This window comes from Meriones unguiculatus, chromosome 2, assembly GCF_030254825.1.
Source record: "Meriones unguiculatus strain TT.TT164.6M chromosome 2, Bangor_MerUng_6.1, whole genome shotgun sequence".
In the NCBI taxonomy this organism is placed as follows: Eukaryota; Metazoa; Chordata; class Mammalia; order Rodentia; family Muridae; genus Meriones; species Meriones unguiculatus.
In genome coordinates, this window is record NC_083350.1 from 93792320 (window position 1) to 93805965 (window position 13646).

Here is a 13646-nt window from a genome sequence, read left to right on the forward strand (position 1 = left end):
TCCTGTTCCCAGCGTGAGTCCCGCCACGGGAACACGACAGGGAGGCCGGCACTTCACAGCGCGGCTCCGCCTCGGGAGGGCCCGAGGCGGCCGGGTCCGGCGAGAGCGTGGTGGCCACACTTCCGGTGTCCTGTCTGGTCCTGGCTACATTTTCGACGTCCGTCTCGCCACACTTCCTGTTGATCCCGGCGGCGGGGGCCGGGCCGCGGGGGCGGGGCCGCGGGGCGGGCCGAGGCCACTGGGCAGGCGCGGGCTCGGACTAATGCGCCAGTGCCCGGAGCGCCGAGTGCCCTCGACCGCAGGTCCCGAGCCCCTCGCAGCCGCGCCATGCCCGCCGTGGACAAGCTCCTGCTGGAGGAGGCGCTGCAGGACAGCCCCCAGGTACCGCCGGCGAGGACGGAGGGGCCGCGGTGCCCGGTTGCCGGGAGGTCGGGTAGTCGCTGTCCCTTCGTAGTTGCTCCCTCGCAGGGAGGTACAGTCAGTAAGTTTTCAAGTGGTGTGCTGTGCAGATTACGCCAGAACAGTTCACAGACACTGCTGGTACCAGCGATTCCACGAGACCCAATGAATGCGGGGCCAGAATGGGAAGCAGAGAAAAACTGGCTCCAGCTCCCAACCGACCCAGGCCTCCCTTTGGCACTTTTTCCATTGGTGAAGAGAAAATTGCCACATTTACCCGATTTGTGCCGCGGGGTGGAGGGGGGCGGGGAGAGCTTCATTAGCATCTTGGAGATGTGAATCAAGTCGTTTGAGCTTCGGAGTGAAAACTGTTCGGCAGATCGTGCAGCGTGACAGCCTTTCTCCAGGGACCCACTGTTCTCTTAACGTTCCTCGCACTCCCTTTCTAGATTTTCTGGTATGGCATCCCAGGCTCATTTAAATAAACACCTTTATCTTCTAATGTCTCTGTCCCGAAAACTTAAGAGAGGATTAAGCTGCTTCTTCACAGTTTCTCCTCTCCTTTTGGGTTTCTTCCCCCCCTCCCCCCGCCCCCAGTGAACGGTACCTCCAGATGGAACTTTGTTGGTCTTCCCTACATTTCCGAACCTCTCAGAGTAAATCAAAAGGGCTGTGTGCACCTTTGTCTTCTCAGGTCTTTGTGATTGTCCTGGTTTAGACAAGTATGGGTGTGTAAGTAAGCTGTGAGTATTATTATTTCCATTACTTGTTATTTTGATACAAGGGCTTACTGTGTAGACATAGCTGGCCTGAAATCCATCTTGAGTGCTGCTGTTACCGGCATGTGCTGTCATTCCATCCTACTTTTTTTATTGTTTCAATTTTTTTTTTTAATAGATTGGTTTCTGTTGTACTAACTTTTCAAAGGCCTCTTTATACAGCTCTGAATGTCAACGCTGTGCTGGAAATCATTTCAACTGTCCTCCCCTGTAGGGATCTGAACATAAGTGTATGGAAGTCATAATCATCATGGTTATGAATAGGGATTTCCATTTGCTTTATGTTTGGGGATCCTGAAGGTCAGAGATATATTGTTTTCCTCGCCCGTTTTATAAAGGCTGAGCCAGGCTATTTGCATAGTCATAACGTGGTCTAGAGTTTTCGGGTCTCCAATGAGTGTGTACTGTTTCTGAATGGCTAAGCTTTGAGAGACACTGACAATGAGTCTGGAGACCTGGGTTGCAATTCTGGCTTTAATAGCTCAATTTTCTCATCTGTAGAAACTCCACAGAAAACAAGGAACATGGAGCAGATGGCCTTGAAAGTGAAGGAACAGTTTAAAAGTATACCCCATTTATATGATTTACAACTTTGAGCTTGTATGTGAAAAAAAATGTTTAGAGTCATTGTTATTCCTATCTGACATTCTTTTTTAATTTTTTTAAACTTTTTTTCTCTAGTAAAGGTTTATTATTAGTTGGTGTTCCTGCAAACTTGTAAAGCCCGTTATTTAACTCAGTCATTTCTTTTGTTGCCTTTCTTGAAAGGAATATTTTAAAATGCTTTTTATTCTTTAATAATTTCATATACTTACACAGTGTGTCTTTATTATATCGCTTCCCTATCCCCTCTCTCCAGACACCACTCCCAACATGTTCCCCCATCCATTTTCCTGTTCTCCCCCCACCCCCCATAACACACAAAATCTAATTAGTGCTTTCTTCATATGCATGGGTGTGAGGCCATCCAGTGGAGTCAGGACAACCTCCCAGCAGCCACACCCCCAAAGAAAACTGGCTCTCCCTTCTCAGAAGCCATCAACAGCAGTAGCTTCTCAGCTAAGGGCAGGGCTTCTGGTGCCTCCATTCCAGGCTGGAATGTAGAGTGGCATTCTCTTGTATAGGTGACCACGTTGCTGTGAATTCATGGGAGGAAGGGCCATGTTGTGTCCAGAAGACCGCATTCCACAGCACCTCATTCTTTCTTCCCCTCTTCTGTGACGTTTCCTAGCCCTTGATATGGATGGGTGTGCTCATGTGGAGGTCAGAGGCCAGTTTGTGGAGTCAGTTCTCTCCTTCCGCCATGTGGGTTCTAAGGATTAACTGCAGCTCATCAGACTTGGTGACAGGTGCCTTTACCCACTGAGCCGCATGTAGGAAATTTGTCATTGCTGTTGAGACTGTGTGGCTCTGTGTGGGACAGAAGCTGGCGTTAGGAGTCTCTCATAGTTCTGAGAGCATGGCTGTCACTGTTCTCTATATAGCATGTGCCCAATTGCAACTTTACTCCCAGGAGATCCAGAGGTGTACAACTGGATGGATTTTAAATAGTTTATTTTATATGAAAGAATTAAACAAAGTGTAGAAGCAAATGCCTAGAATTCAGGATTGTCCAACTTTTTGGCTTCTCTGGGCTACCTTATCATCTCCAAAATTCACACTGGAGAACCATGGAGTCAAGTTACAACGAAATTGAAAAAAAAATCTGTGTGTTTTAAGAACACTTATGATTTTGTGTGGAGTTGCATTTGTGCCTCTCTTGGGTTATTGGTTGGACATGCCTGGTCTAAATCCTGCATGGTATGGTATGTGCCAGGCACTGTTCTAAGTGTATTTTATTCATGAGCTCACTCTTTTCCAGCAGTCTTCAGAGACAGGTGTTCTAGGAAGATGGCGGAGGGGCAGTACCATAAAGAAATCAGGCAACAGGAAGAAAGGGTTTTGCTTTAGTGGTGCACGGTTTTGAAGCCAAGCCTTACCATGCTAGTTAGGCACTTGCTCTCCCACTGAGCTGCCTCCTCAGCCTTGGGGTACTGTTTAAGGAAGCCTTTTACCTAGCACCTGCGTTTTCAGGGCCCTAAATATCGATTTACAAGGAGGGAACAAAGATACCAGGAACCCATGAGCTATTTGTTTCTTCTTGTTGGTGGAGGAAGAGTTATGAGGACTGCTTGAGTGATGTGGTTACCCAGGACTTATTAAATGAACACAAAAGCTTTTGTATTTGAACTTGAGTGCCCCAAGAAGTGCTGAATAGAAGTTGGCCGGCCGTAGACACGACTGTTCATTTCCTCTTCTTCAGCGTGTAGGGTTGCGCATTGTATTGCAAAACTAGTACACATGCATGTATTCTTTCTGCTGATCACCGGCACATGAGAATTAGAGGGCGAAAGAATGTGTTCCTGTCGCTGTTGGTGAGCCTCTGCCTGCTGGCCAGGCTCCGTTTGCTGCTGGAAACATGACCATAGGCTAGATAGGCATACCTGTCCCTGAGTGGCTCACAGGCTGCTCCTGGGGCAGAGAAGCAGCTGTTCCAGGACAGTGTGAGCCCTGCTGTAATAGATAGGGACAGAGACGCAGCTCTGAGCCCCAGCCGCTCATCCTGCATCTTTCTACAGTGGAGTGATCTTATCCTGCATGCGATACAATTTCCCAGTAAGGTGGGGATGAAGCTCTGCTTTATTTTTTGGCGTCCTGCTTTGTGCTTTGCTTCTTTGGAAGTTGGCATAACGGAAACAGAGAAATGAAAGACTTGGTTCTGAGATCATGCAGTGGCCTAGCTGGGAACAGTCCTCCCCAGCAATCAAGCCTTTTTTTTTTTTTTTTTTAATCCCAGTGAGATGCCTTTAAACATGGCAGGTGGTTTTGTGTGGCTTCATTGTGAAGACAGTTCATCCCATAGCTCTGTGTATAACACATTTTTCCATTCAGTAGACTTGGTTCTGTTAAGATGTTTCTCTGCCTACACCAAATTAGGGGGATAAAAATCTTGTCTAACTTACATTTTAAAGAAACAAGTTATGAGTGCTATTGAAATTGGACACTTACACAATTGTGTGCTATTGAGAATGTCAGGGCTGTTTGATTAGGTAACACCCATATATTTATTCTAAGGTCAAGGAATGCCAAGGAGCCGAGGCCATGCCCACAGAATGCTTGGTCTTGTTTGTCTGGCTGCAGAGGCTCCTGAGAATGTTGGGTAGTAGAAAAGGTTGGAGTCAAATCATGAGCTTGCCACTGTTACCTTGGGCTTTTATTCAGCCTCACTGAGACTGTGCATGTGCCTAAAAATAAGAATGAAAACAGCTCCTCCGTTGAGCTGCTCTGAGGAATGAGAAGCACGTGAGAGGTGTGTGTGTGCCTGTGTGCCACAGATTGATGTTACTAACTTTGCAAACGGACACAGCACAGCAGTGTTGGGCCTTTCTGTGAGACTTTGAGCAGCTGGCATGCCTTTCCTGACCCTCATTCATTCTGTATATGTCAGCGCACTCCTGCCTGTATGTTTGAGCAGAGTGGGTGCTGATGACTTGTAGCAAAGCGGTCCCTCAGAAGCTGGGCATTCTTTGTCTGGGCTGATCAGTGTCCACTTAAATCCAGTGCCCAGAAATCAAAACAAGGCAAGATACTGTGATGACGTTCTCCAACAGTTACTATAGATGAGAGATAGAAAGTAGGATAATCAAAGGGAATCCAGCTCTGGTCTACCCATGTCTTGGGTTGGCACCGTGGAACACACTGATGAGAGTTTTGACACTGGTGAATGCACAGTCCTTGCAATGGACCTGGATTTATATCTCAGCCTCCCTGATTCCCCGCCCTGGGGCCTTTAATTGTCTGTGACACAGCCTAGAATAAGCTAATTGTCTTTATCAGGTTGGTCTTGGGCACTGTCTTAACCGTTAACTGGTGTAGAAGGGTCCAGCACATTGCGGGGTGGGCACCCGTCTCTGGGCAGGTGGTCCTTAGCAGTATAGGGGAGCTAGCTAAGCATGAGCCTGAGGGTGAAGAGTGAGAATTTCTCCATGGTTTCTGCTTGATCTCCTGCCCTGACTCCCCTTGGTGTGGCCTGTAGCATATAAGCAGCAGAAAAGAAGCTACTTGAGCCCCAGCTTCATCCTCTGTAAAGTGAGGTTAATGTAACCATGATATCTGATTATAAAGTTGTTTCATTCGATAAAGTGACAAGTGCCTTGTGCCTGTCAGTGTCTGATATAAGGAATTCCACTGGAGTCCTTCCTGCTATCTTTGTGGAAGACACATGTGCAAGCCTTCTCTTTTAATTATGCCTCATCTTTATTTTATTCCTTAAAGTATTAAGAGGATAAAAAAACAAAACAAAACAAAAAAAACAAAACAGGATTCAGCTAAATGAGCAAGTGCTATTTTTCAAAAAGAAAATACCTGCAATCCAGTTGTGTCACTTCTGTTCCCAGGCATGTTAGTTGCAATAAAAAAGGTCTTTGAATCTTTGTAGACTTTGGTAGGACCGTACAACATTGAGTACCAAGAACACACAGCTGGATGACTGTACTGTTGGATGGCACTCCTTAGATAAGCACATGGCTAGAGAGTTAAGATGGAGCACCTGATGAACACTGAGCACCAAATCTGAGCACCAGAGAGCATGGGCTCCATAATAAATGTCATCTCCCGCCTCACAGCTCCCTTGACACACCCCAAAGGCCCGGCCCCTGCTGGTCTTGGAGCCACTTTCCTCAGCAGTAACTCTCAGTCCTGTGGATGGTCTTTCAGCATATGCTGGCTAAGAGCAGGGAGGCAAATGCTCTTGAATACCAAACGCAGGTCACCCAGTTTAACAATCAAAAAATCACACTTTCAAGAGAGGCCATAAAGAACTTAAAACTGCCATTTTTATGTACTGATTGTCACTCGTTAATGGATTATGGTGTCTGGTGGGTCATAGCTGTGACGTTTATTTACAAACAGAAGACGAGGGATGGAAAAATCAGTGGGCACATTCTATTTAGCAGGGTGTCATTTGGTGCAGGTGCAGGTGCATTTCCTACTTTGGATTTGAATTTTATGAAGCTTGAGGCAACTCATCTGGGAGTCCGCACCTTGTGAGCATTTGTCCTCACAGAGAACTGTGTAAAAAGCTGGCTTATGTTTCACAGTTTGTTGCTGGTGATTCTTTCATTAACAGAGCATTTAAGCACCTACTTTTGGCCTGGAAGACACAGGGCAAAGAAGTGAAGCCTGCGGTTTGTAGAGCACAGCCAAGGGTGGACCTAGTGGTGAGAAGGGAAGGTCCCTATGCCCAGGTTCCTACTCTAGTCCGTGGGGGTGTCTGGACTTAGCAGCAGGGAGGGCCCAGGGGTGGCAGAACATCGCGTCACTATCACTTTCTAATCTTAGTTTAGCTTAGATGGAACTGAAATCCATTTGCAAGAAAATAGTGAGCAGTAATGAACTGTTTGCAGAGCTGCTTGTAGGACATCATTAACAGCTGTCCTGTGCCCCCTTTGGTTGTTTACGGAGATCTCATTGTTGCAAATTCATATGTGAGTAGATCTCTATTAAGTGATGCCTTGACCCTTGTTCACACACCACCCGGTATATATAGATTTCGCTAGTGCTTAGGGTGTGCCAAGCACTGTGTATGAAATGGCAGGAACTACCCTTTAGTCAGTGTAGTTGCTCAGCTGTCCTCAGAATGGAGGTCTTCCTGAGAAAAGGGGCCAGCATAATGGTTGCCATTTGAGTTTAATGCCAGGAACTTCTACCACTGGGCCAGGACATTTGAGATTCCTGACCATGAGTTTATATGCATGTTCTCCCTCTTCCCCTCCCCCTCCACACTTCTTGCATACAAACACCTGACTACCACCACCATGGAAGCTGACTGTGTGGCATCTTAAGAGGAAACGATGACAGTCTGCAGGATACCCTGGCTACAGACACCCAAGCAGCTGATTGAGGCTCAGCGATTAAGGCAGCTGGGCTAGGTTACTGTGCCTGGTGGACAGTGGGGTCAGTGGGGTCGTGTGTTCCCTTTGTGGACTAGAGGGTGTCCTTTCTGACACCGTTTATTGGGTGGGCCCTGAAGGACTGAAGTCAGCACAGATGACTGTCCTTCAGTGGTGCTGGGGGCGTGGGGCTCAGGTGTAGCAGGTGCCGTGCGCTGAGCTTCAAGCCCTGCCCCATAGAGATGGGCTTTCTTCTCTGGTTCTAAACGGCTGTCTTCTGCCTGTTCCCACACTGCTGTGGAGAGGCTGAGAACAGAGCTCACCTGATACTTTCCCTTCCAGGTTCTGGTGGTTCCTGAGCTGTGTTTGTCCCTCCTTCGCAACTGTCAGAGAGCTGAGATTGACCCTTTCTTCTTTGCCTGCAGACTCGCTCCTTGCTGAGTGTTTTTGAGGAGGATGCTGGCACCCTCACAGACTACACCAACCAGCTGCTACAGGCCATGCAGCGTGTCTATGGAGCACAGGTATGCATGCCATCTACCCCTTCTGTTGGAGTTAGAAAAATCTCACTTAAAAGTTTTTGAAACAAAATCATTCAGAGGCTGAGAAGGTGGCTTAGTGAAGATCCGAGTTGGAACCCCAGAACCCGTGTAACAGAGTTGGGCATATTATTGTGCTAGTGTCTTCCCAACACTGGAGGAGACAGACAGGCAGAGGGTGTTGGCCAGCCACCCTATGCTAATAAATGGGCCCCAAGTGAGAGACCCTGTCTCAGGTAGGTAGACAGCTCCTAAGGGCAGACACAAGAGACTGGTTTCCACATACATGTTCACATGGGTGCGTATGTGCCTCATACATGAACATGTACATATTAGAATTGTTTTTCTTCAGTCTTGTCTCTCTTATTTGAGAAAGAGCTGTAAACTTCCTGTAACTAGAACCAGGAGAGGTCCCACATCAACTGTTTTTTATTTTCTTTTTAATCCAACCCCAGAGAGAAACATTGGAGTCTCCTCTTCCCATTTGTGATTGCGTAGTCTCAGTGTCTCTACACTCTTTGTCTTTCTCCATAATTGGGCAGTCTTGAATATCAGTGTGTGGGGGAGGGGGCAGGGATAGAAATGACTTTTCAAGGCTTTCCTCTGAAGATGGGGTGGCCTCTTTGTTTTGAGGAACAAATATCTTAGCTTGCAAACCCATGGAAAATAAATTGCTGAGCAGCAAAAGCAAAGCTTTTTACAAACAAGAGATATCACATACAGCAGTTTCTGAGGAAGCTGTGAGTCACGTAAGTACAGAAGTTACACATCGAAGGATTCATGACAGTGCATAGTTTTCATTGAGCCTTGATGACTTATATTCCTGTGTGCTCATGCCTTTGCTCACTGATGAAATGTGTGACATAAATACCACCTGTAGCCTGTGTGATTCTTGATAATCCTGCAGAATGAGGCCAGCAAGATGGCTCAGAGCGTCCAGGCACCTGCTTCCACACCTGACAGCCTGAGTTCCATCCCCAGAACTGACATTACCTTGTCAAGGACAAAGCCAACTCCTACTGGTTGTTCCCTGACTTCCACACGTGTGCCATGGCATGCACAGCCACACATAAATGTTCATATGTACACAAAAGAAAATATAAGCATTTTAAATTATAATTGTATGTAGTCATTAGTTTTTATTCACCATGAGAAAAAGCACGTCTTTGCCTTTAGAGAGTTATACTGAGTTAGGAGTCAGACAATTACTATTGAATACCTCAAGGCCAGGAAGGAGGCTCACCTCACCCAGAAGAGCTGTGCTGGTGTGTAAGTTGGCTTTCTGTTACTGTGACAAATCACCTGAGAAAATCAGCTTATGAGGTGAGCTGGGTTATTTGGCTCAATCTTCCAGTTTCAGTACATGGCTTTGCGCCCGGGGTGAGGAAGTACATCATGGTGTTGTGGAGAGCATGGCAGGGGAAGCCACATACTGATGGTGGCCAAGATGTAGACGAGGGCAAGGGTCAGGGTTCATTGTGTGCTTTAAGGGCATATTTCAGGGACCCAACTTTCTTCCACTAGACCCCACTTCTTAAAGGTCCCCCCACCTTCCAGTAATGCCAGAAACTGGTAATAACCCCTGGGCTCATTTGAGACCCAAGCTGTAATAGGTGGGCCTCCAAAAGGAGGGTGATTATGGTAGTTTTAATTTACTTATTTAATGTACCCTGTACTGACCTCTGAATGTGTACAGTTCCCATGTGTCAGTTCAAAAGAGACATAGTGGACAGAGACAGAGTGAGATTGTCCAGACCTCTGACCTCAGCCACACGTGAGAGCACACAAGAGGAGTCAGAGGCACATGGGTGTGTGCTTGCAGGCTGCGTGTGGTGGCATGGCCTATATCATTTTCCTTGGCTCTTTGAGACAGGGTCTTATGTGGCCTAGGCTGGCCGGGCACTCAGTGTGTAGCTGATGGTAACCTTCATCCCATAAGTTGGCTTTTTATTACTGTGACAAATCACCTGAGAAAGTCAGTGATCCTCCTGCCTCTGCCTCCCAAGTGCTAGGATTACAGACATTTGCACCACATACGGCTCACAGTTCTCTTTGGAAGCACTAACTCTAAGGGTCTGTGGGAAGTAAAGAAAGGGTATTGCTGAAGTTCAGAGCCAAGTTCAGGGTAAAGATAGAAACTTGCAAACCGTGGTGTCAGGCAAAATTACTTGATAATTAGGAAGTGTGTTTGGCTGGGTGTGGTAGGCCTCTGTGAGTTCGAGGCCAGCCTGGTCTACATGGTGAGTTCCAGGCCAGCTAGAGATATAGAGTGAGACCCTGTCTCAGAAATAACTAGTTTGTTGCAGTGCTGGGAACTGAACCTAGGGCCCTGTGGTGTGCTAGGAGGGTGTTTTATACCTAGTCTCATCCCCAGAGCACACAATTGGGTTAGTGTTCAGAAGAGCTGTCTGTGCACATGTGCATGACCATCCGTTTTTCATAAGTCTTTTACAATTTGGGAATATGAGGATGTCCTACATTTTTATTTGGTTACTGGCATTGCATGTTTTTGTGTTTTTCTCTGAATATTCCAAACTTGAAACAATGGAAAGACAATTTGACCAGGCTTATCCGACCTTCTTGCTTGCTATTTTTAGTACATTTGAATGCTGTCATTAAATGGTCCTGTCTCCTATTTAATGCTTTCAAACTCCAAGACTTAAGTGGCTTTATGTCTTCCACTCCCAGGAGTCTCTGCTCTGCCTTTCACATCTGTCACAACCATTTCCTGAAGAGTCGAAACACTTCCTTATGCATTTTTTTCTCCTGAGCCAGAAAACTACATGGTGCCAAAATTAAGTAGGTCTCACATTCCAAGCGGCTGGAACCCAGCTTTCAACTCAAAGCACATGACCATCATGTGGGCTGTCCACTGGCCAGCACCCTCCTCCCTTTTGGCTTCTGCTGCAGAGAGAACTGTGGAAATACCCTACAGATAGCTGTCCACCAGCAGCATCCAGATAGAAACAGGCGGGACCTCTGACTTTTCAGGGTTAGTGGAAGGGCTGAGGTGTGTTTTGCTTGCTTTGATGTGTGTATATTGTAAGTTAGTAATACTGTTCTATGTTTTCATCCTGGCCATCACCCTGCCCCCAGTTTTCTTGGTTTTATTTCATATTATTCGCTAAATATTTTACACTTAGATATATTGAATTATATCAATAAAGTTTATTTATTTATTTTAACAGGGCATAGTTTTCAACTGTTGTATTTTAAAAGGAGTTTTATGTGAACTGTGAGACACAGTTTTTGTTTTGTTTTTCAAGATAGGGTTTCATTTGTTTGTTTGTTTATTTTTGCAAGACAGGGTTTCTTGTGTAGCGATAGCTGTCCTGGAACTTACTTTGTAGACGAGCCTGGCCTTGAACTCACAACAATCCACTTTTGATTCTGCTCTACTGAGTGTCCTCTGGGCTTAGTTAAGAAAGTGAGATTAAAGCTGATGTCTCAGAATAGAAGCTAGAACTTTTGACTAGGAATTGGGATAAGAGTTGCTCTCTGAGGAGAACACAGATTAATTTAGAGAAAGGCTAAGGATCTTTGGGAACATAAAAGAAGGAATCTGAGGTTAATGTTGCCAGTAAGTATGACTTCAGGAGTAAAATAAAGCCTGGATATCTAACATATAGAAATGTCTTGTCAAATATTGAATTTATGAACAATGTCCTCTTTATCTTTGCCAATACTAATTATATCATAGAATGTAAGTTATATGCTGGACCTCAATAAATGTACATGTTCATACCTCTGTCCTGTAAATAGATAAGGCTTCTAGCTGGCAAAAGCAAAGGTGTGCGATAAAATATTGAAAGGTGCATCCTGTAGATGAGACTTTGTAGATGTTTATATTCAGTCCTAATATATTAGTTTGATGATTACATGATTAGGTAGTTTTCTATTAAATCATTTCTTATACACTCAGTAGAACAGAATCCTTCTTTGACAATTAAGTAAGAATTATCTAATTCAGTTACAGACTGTGTAAATAATCACGTATGTATACATGCAGGTGTAACACTGAGCTTACAGTTGCTGTATTCACACAAGCACAATGAAGTGACAGCTAAGCTTTTTAAAAAGAAGAAAGAAAGGTAGAGCTCTGAGAGCAGACTCCTTACTCTGTTGGTTTAAGGGGCTTTTAGATTTGGCTTACCCTCTGGAGTGAGCCTGTAAGTTAGTACGGGGATTGGCACCTCAGTGCAGTGGTCCATGTGCGTTTGTCTCTGAGCAGAGCTGTTGCCCATGCTCGGAGTGAAGTGAGCATGCTTGAAGGCTGTTCACCATGGAGGAAGAGGTACTCTTCAATATTGTCAGAGCAGAGCTGGCTGGTGAGGGTTCCCTGCTGCTGTTCAGACTGCTGGACAGTAAGTTCAAAGTGCCTGAGGGCCGAACAAGAGCCTGAAGAGCATGTGCAGTTAAGTTGGCACAGATTTGCATTCAATAAATTTGATAAGATACTTGCTTTAAATCTGTGTGTCTGATAAGCATTTCTTTCCTAGTAGGCTTAGAGTGGGTTATTTTTTAATACTGGACTCACTCAGGCTTAGGAGAGAGCTGTTTAGATCATCCTCTTAGCTGTCATGCTGAAATGGGGCCGTGTGAGTGATGGATTTGGCTGTGGTCAAGAAGGCTCCTGCTGGCAGGGTTAGTGAAGCTGGCAGTTCTTATTACCCACCTGTCTCCTCTAACAGAAGAACAACCTCTCTGGTTGGTACCTTTGGTCTGGGGCAGTGTTTTAATAAATTAGATAAAGTTTTAAAAATATTTGTGTGTGTGTGTGTGTGTGTGTGGTGTGTGTGTGGATGTGGGTGGGAAGGGGGATGCTGTATACATACCTATGTGTGGGTGTCCCTGGAGACCAGAAGAAGGTGTTGGATCCCGTGGAGCTGGTTGAAAACAACTGACATGCGTGCTGGGAATCAGACTTAGTCTTTTGCATGAGCAGCAAGTGCTTTAGCTGCTGGCCTGTCTCTCCAGCCCCTGATGAGTTTCTCTTCAAAGTGACATCTGTGGTTAAAGCTTGTTTACTTCCCCTCAGCAAAGAAGGTTAATCTAGTCACATCTCTGCAGTTGCTTTTTGTTTTGGGTTTTTACTTTATTTATTTATTTATTTGTTTGTTTGTTTGTTTGTTTAAAACAGGATCTTACCTTGCATCCCTGGTCAGCCTGGAACAAAGTTGTGTGCCACCACACCCAGCTGTGAAGCTGTTCTTCACCAAAGAATATAGAAATACTGCACCCCAAACAGATCTAAAAACTGTAGACCCTAAAGCCTGTTTTGGATGTGAAACAGTGTAATCTCAAGCTGAGGCAAAGATGAGAGAGAAAGGGAGTAAAATTATTTAAACACTATACAAAGTGCTCAGGTAGGAGAGATAGCTCAGAGATGCTTGCCACCAAAGCTGATGAGCTCAGTTTAATCTCGTGAACCCATGTGGCAAAAGGAGAGGCCAGCTCCCAGGGGTTGTCTTTAATTTCCACATGCTTGCACACACACACACACACACACACACACCAAATAAATGTAAAAGAAAACATTTCCTTTAAATGTAGATAGATGGATAGATAGGTAGATAGATAGATAGATGGATGGATGATAATTAAGCTGAACACATTGCATCCCTGTTGGGAGATAATGAGAGCAGTAGGCATCCATTTGTGAAGGGAGAAGCCTGTAGGAGGTAGACAGGGTTCTTCTATTCCTTAGACACACAGTGTCGCACAGCAGGTCTGGCACCTCCTGTGTGTTACTCATTTAGTTTTCCTAACTAAAGGTTATTATAATATGTGGTGAAGAGTCTAGGACTCAAGGTTGTGTAGGTTGCCTCAGATCACACAGCTGATGAATGGCAGAACCAGAAAAGCCAGAAGTCACTCTTGGGTGTGGCACTGTGTTCTGGACACACTGGTCTCCACAAATGGTAGCCCCAGCTAAGGTTTTGCCTTTCAGAGGCATTTCCTGTATAAACAGAACGTGCCTGGTTTCTGCGCCTGCTAAC

The 13646-nt window shown here is 45.5% G+C and overlaps 1 protein-coding gene across 2 annotated transcripts in view; it reads left to right on the forward strand.

The window, feature by feature from the left end:
• Window positions 1–218: 218 nt before the first annotated feature.
• Window positions 219–13646, forward strand: part of Appl2 (adaptor protein, phosphotyrosine interacting with PH domain and leucine zipper 2) — a 45871-nt gene continuing 32443 nt past the window's right edge. The window contains exons 1-2 of one of the 2 annotated variants that reach the window (XM_021640928.2): window positions 219–381; window positions 7534–7632. In XM_021640928.2, coding sequence (XP_021496603.1) covers window positions 328–381; window positions 7534–7632 — 153 coding nt within the window. In that variant the 5' untranslated portion in view covers window positions 219–327. The remainder of the gene's footprint in view (window positions 382–7533; window positions 7633–13646) is intronic. The other variant, XM_021640927.2, reaches the window with a different exon arrangement.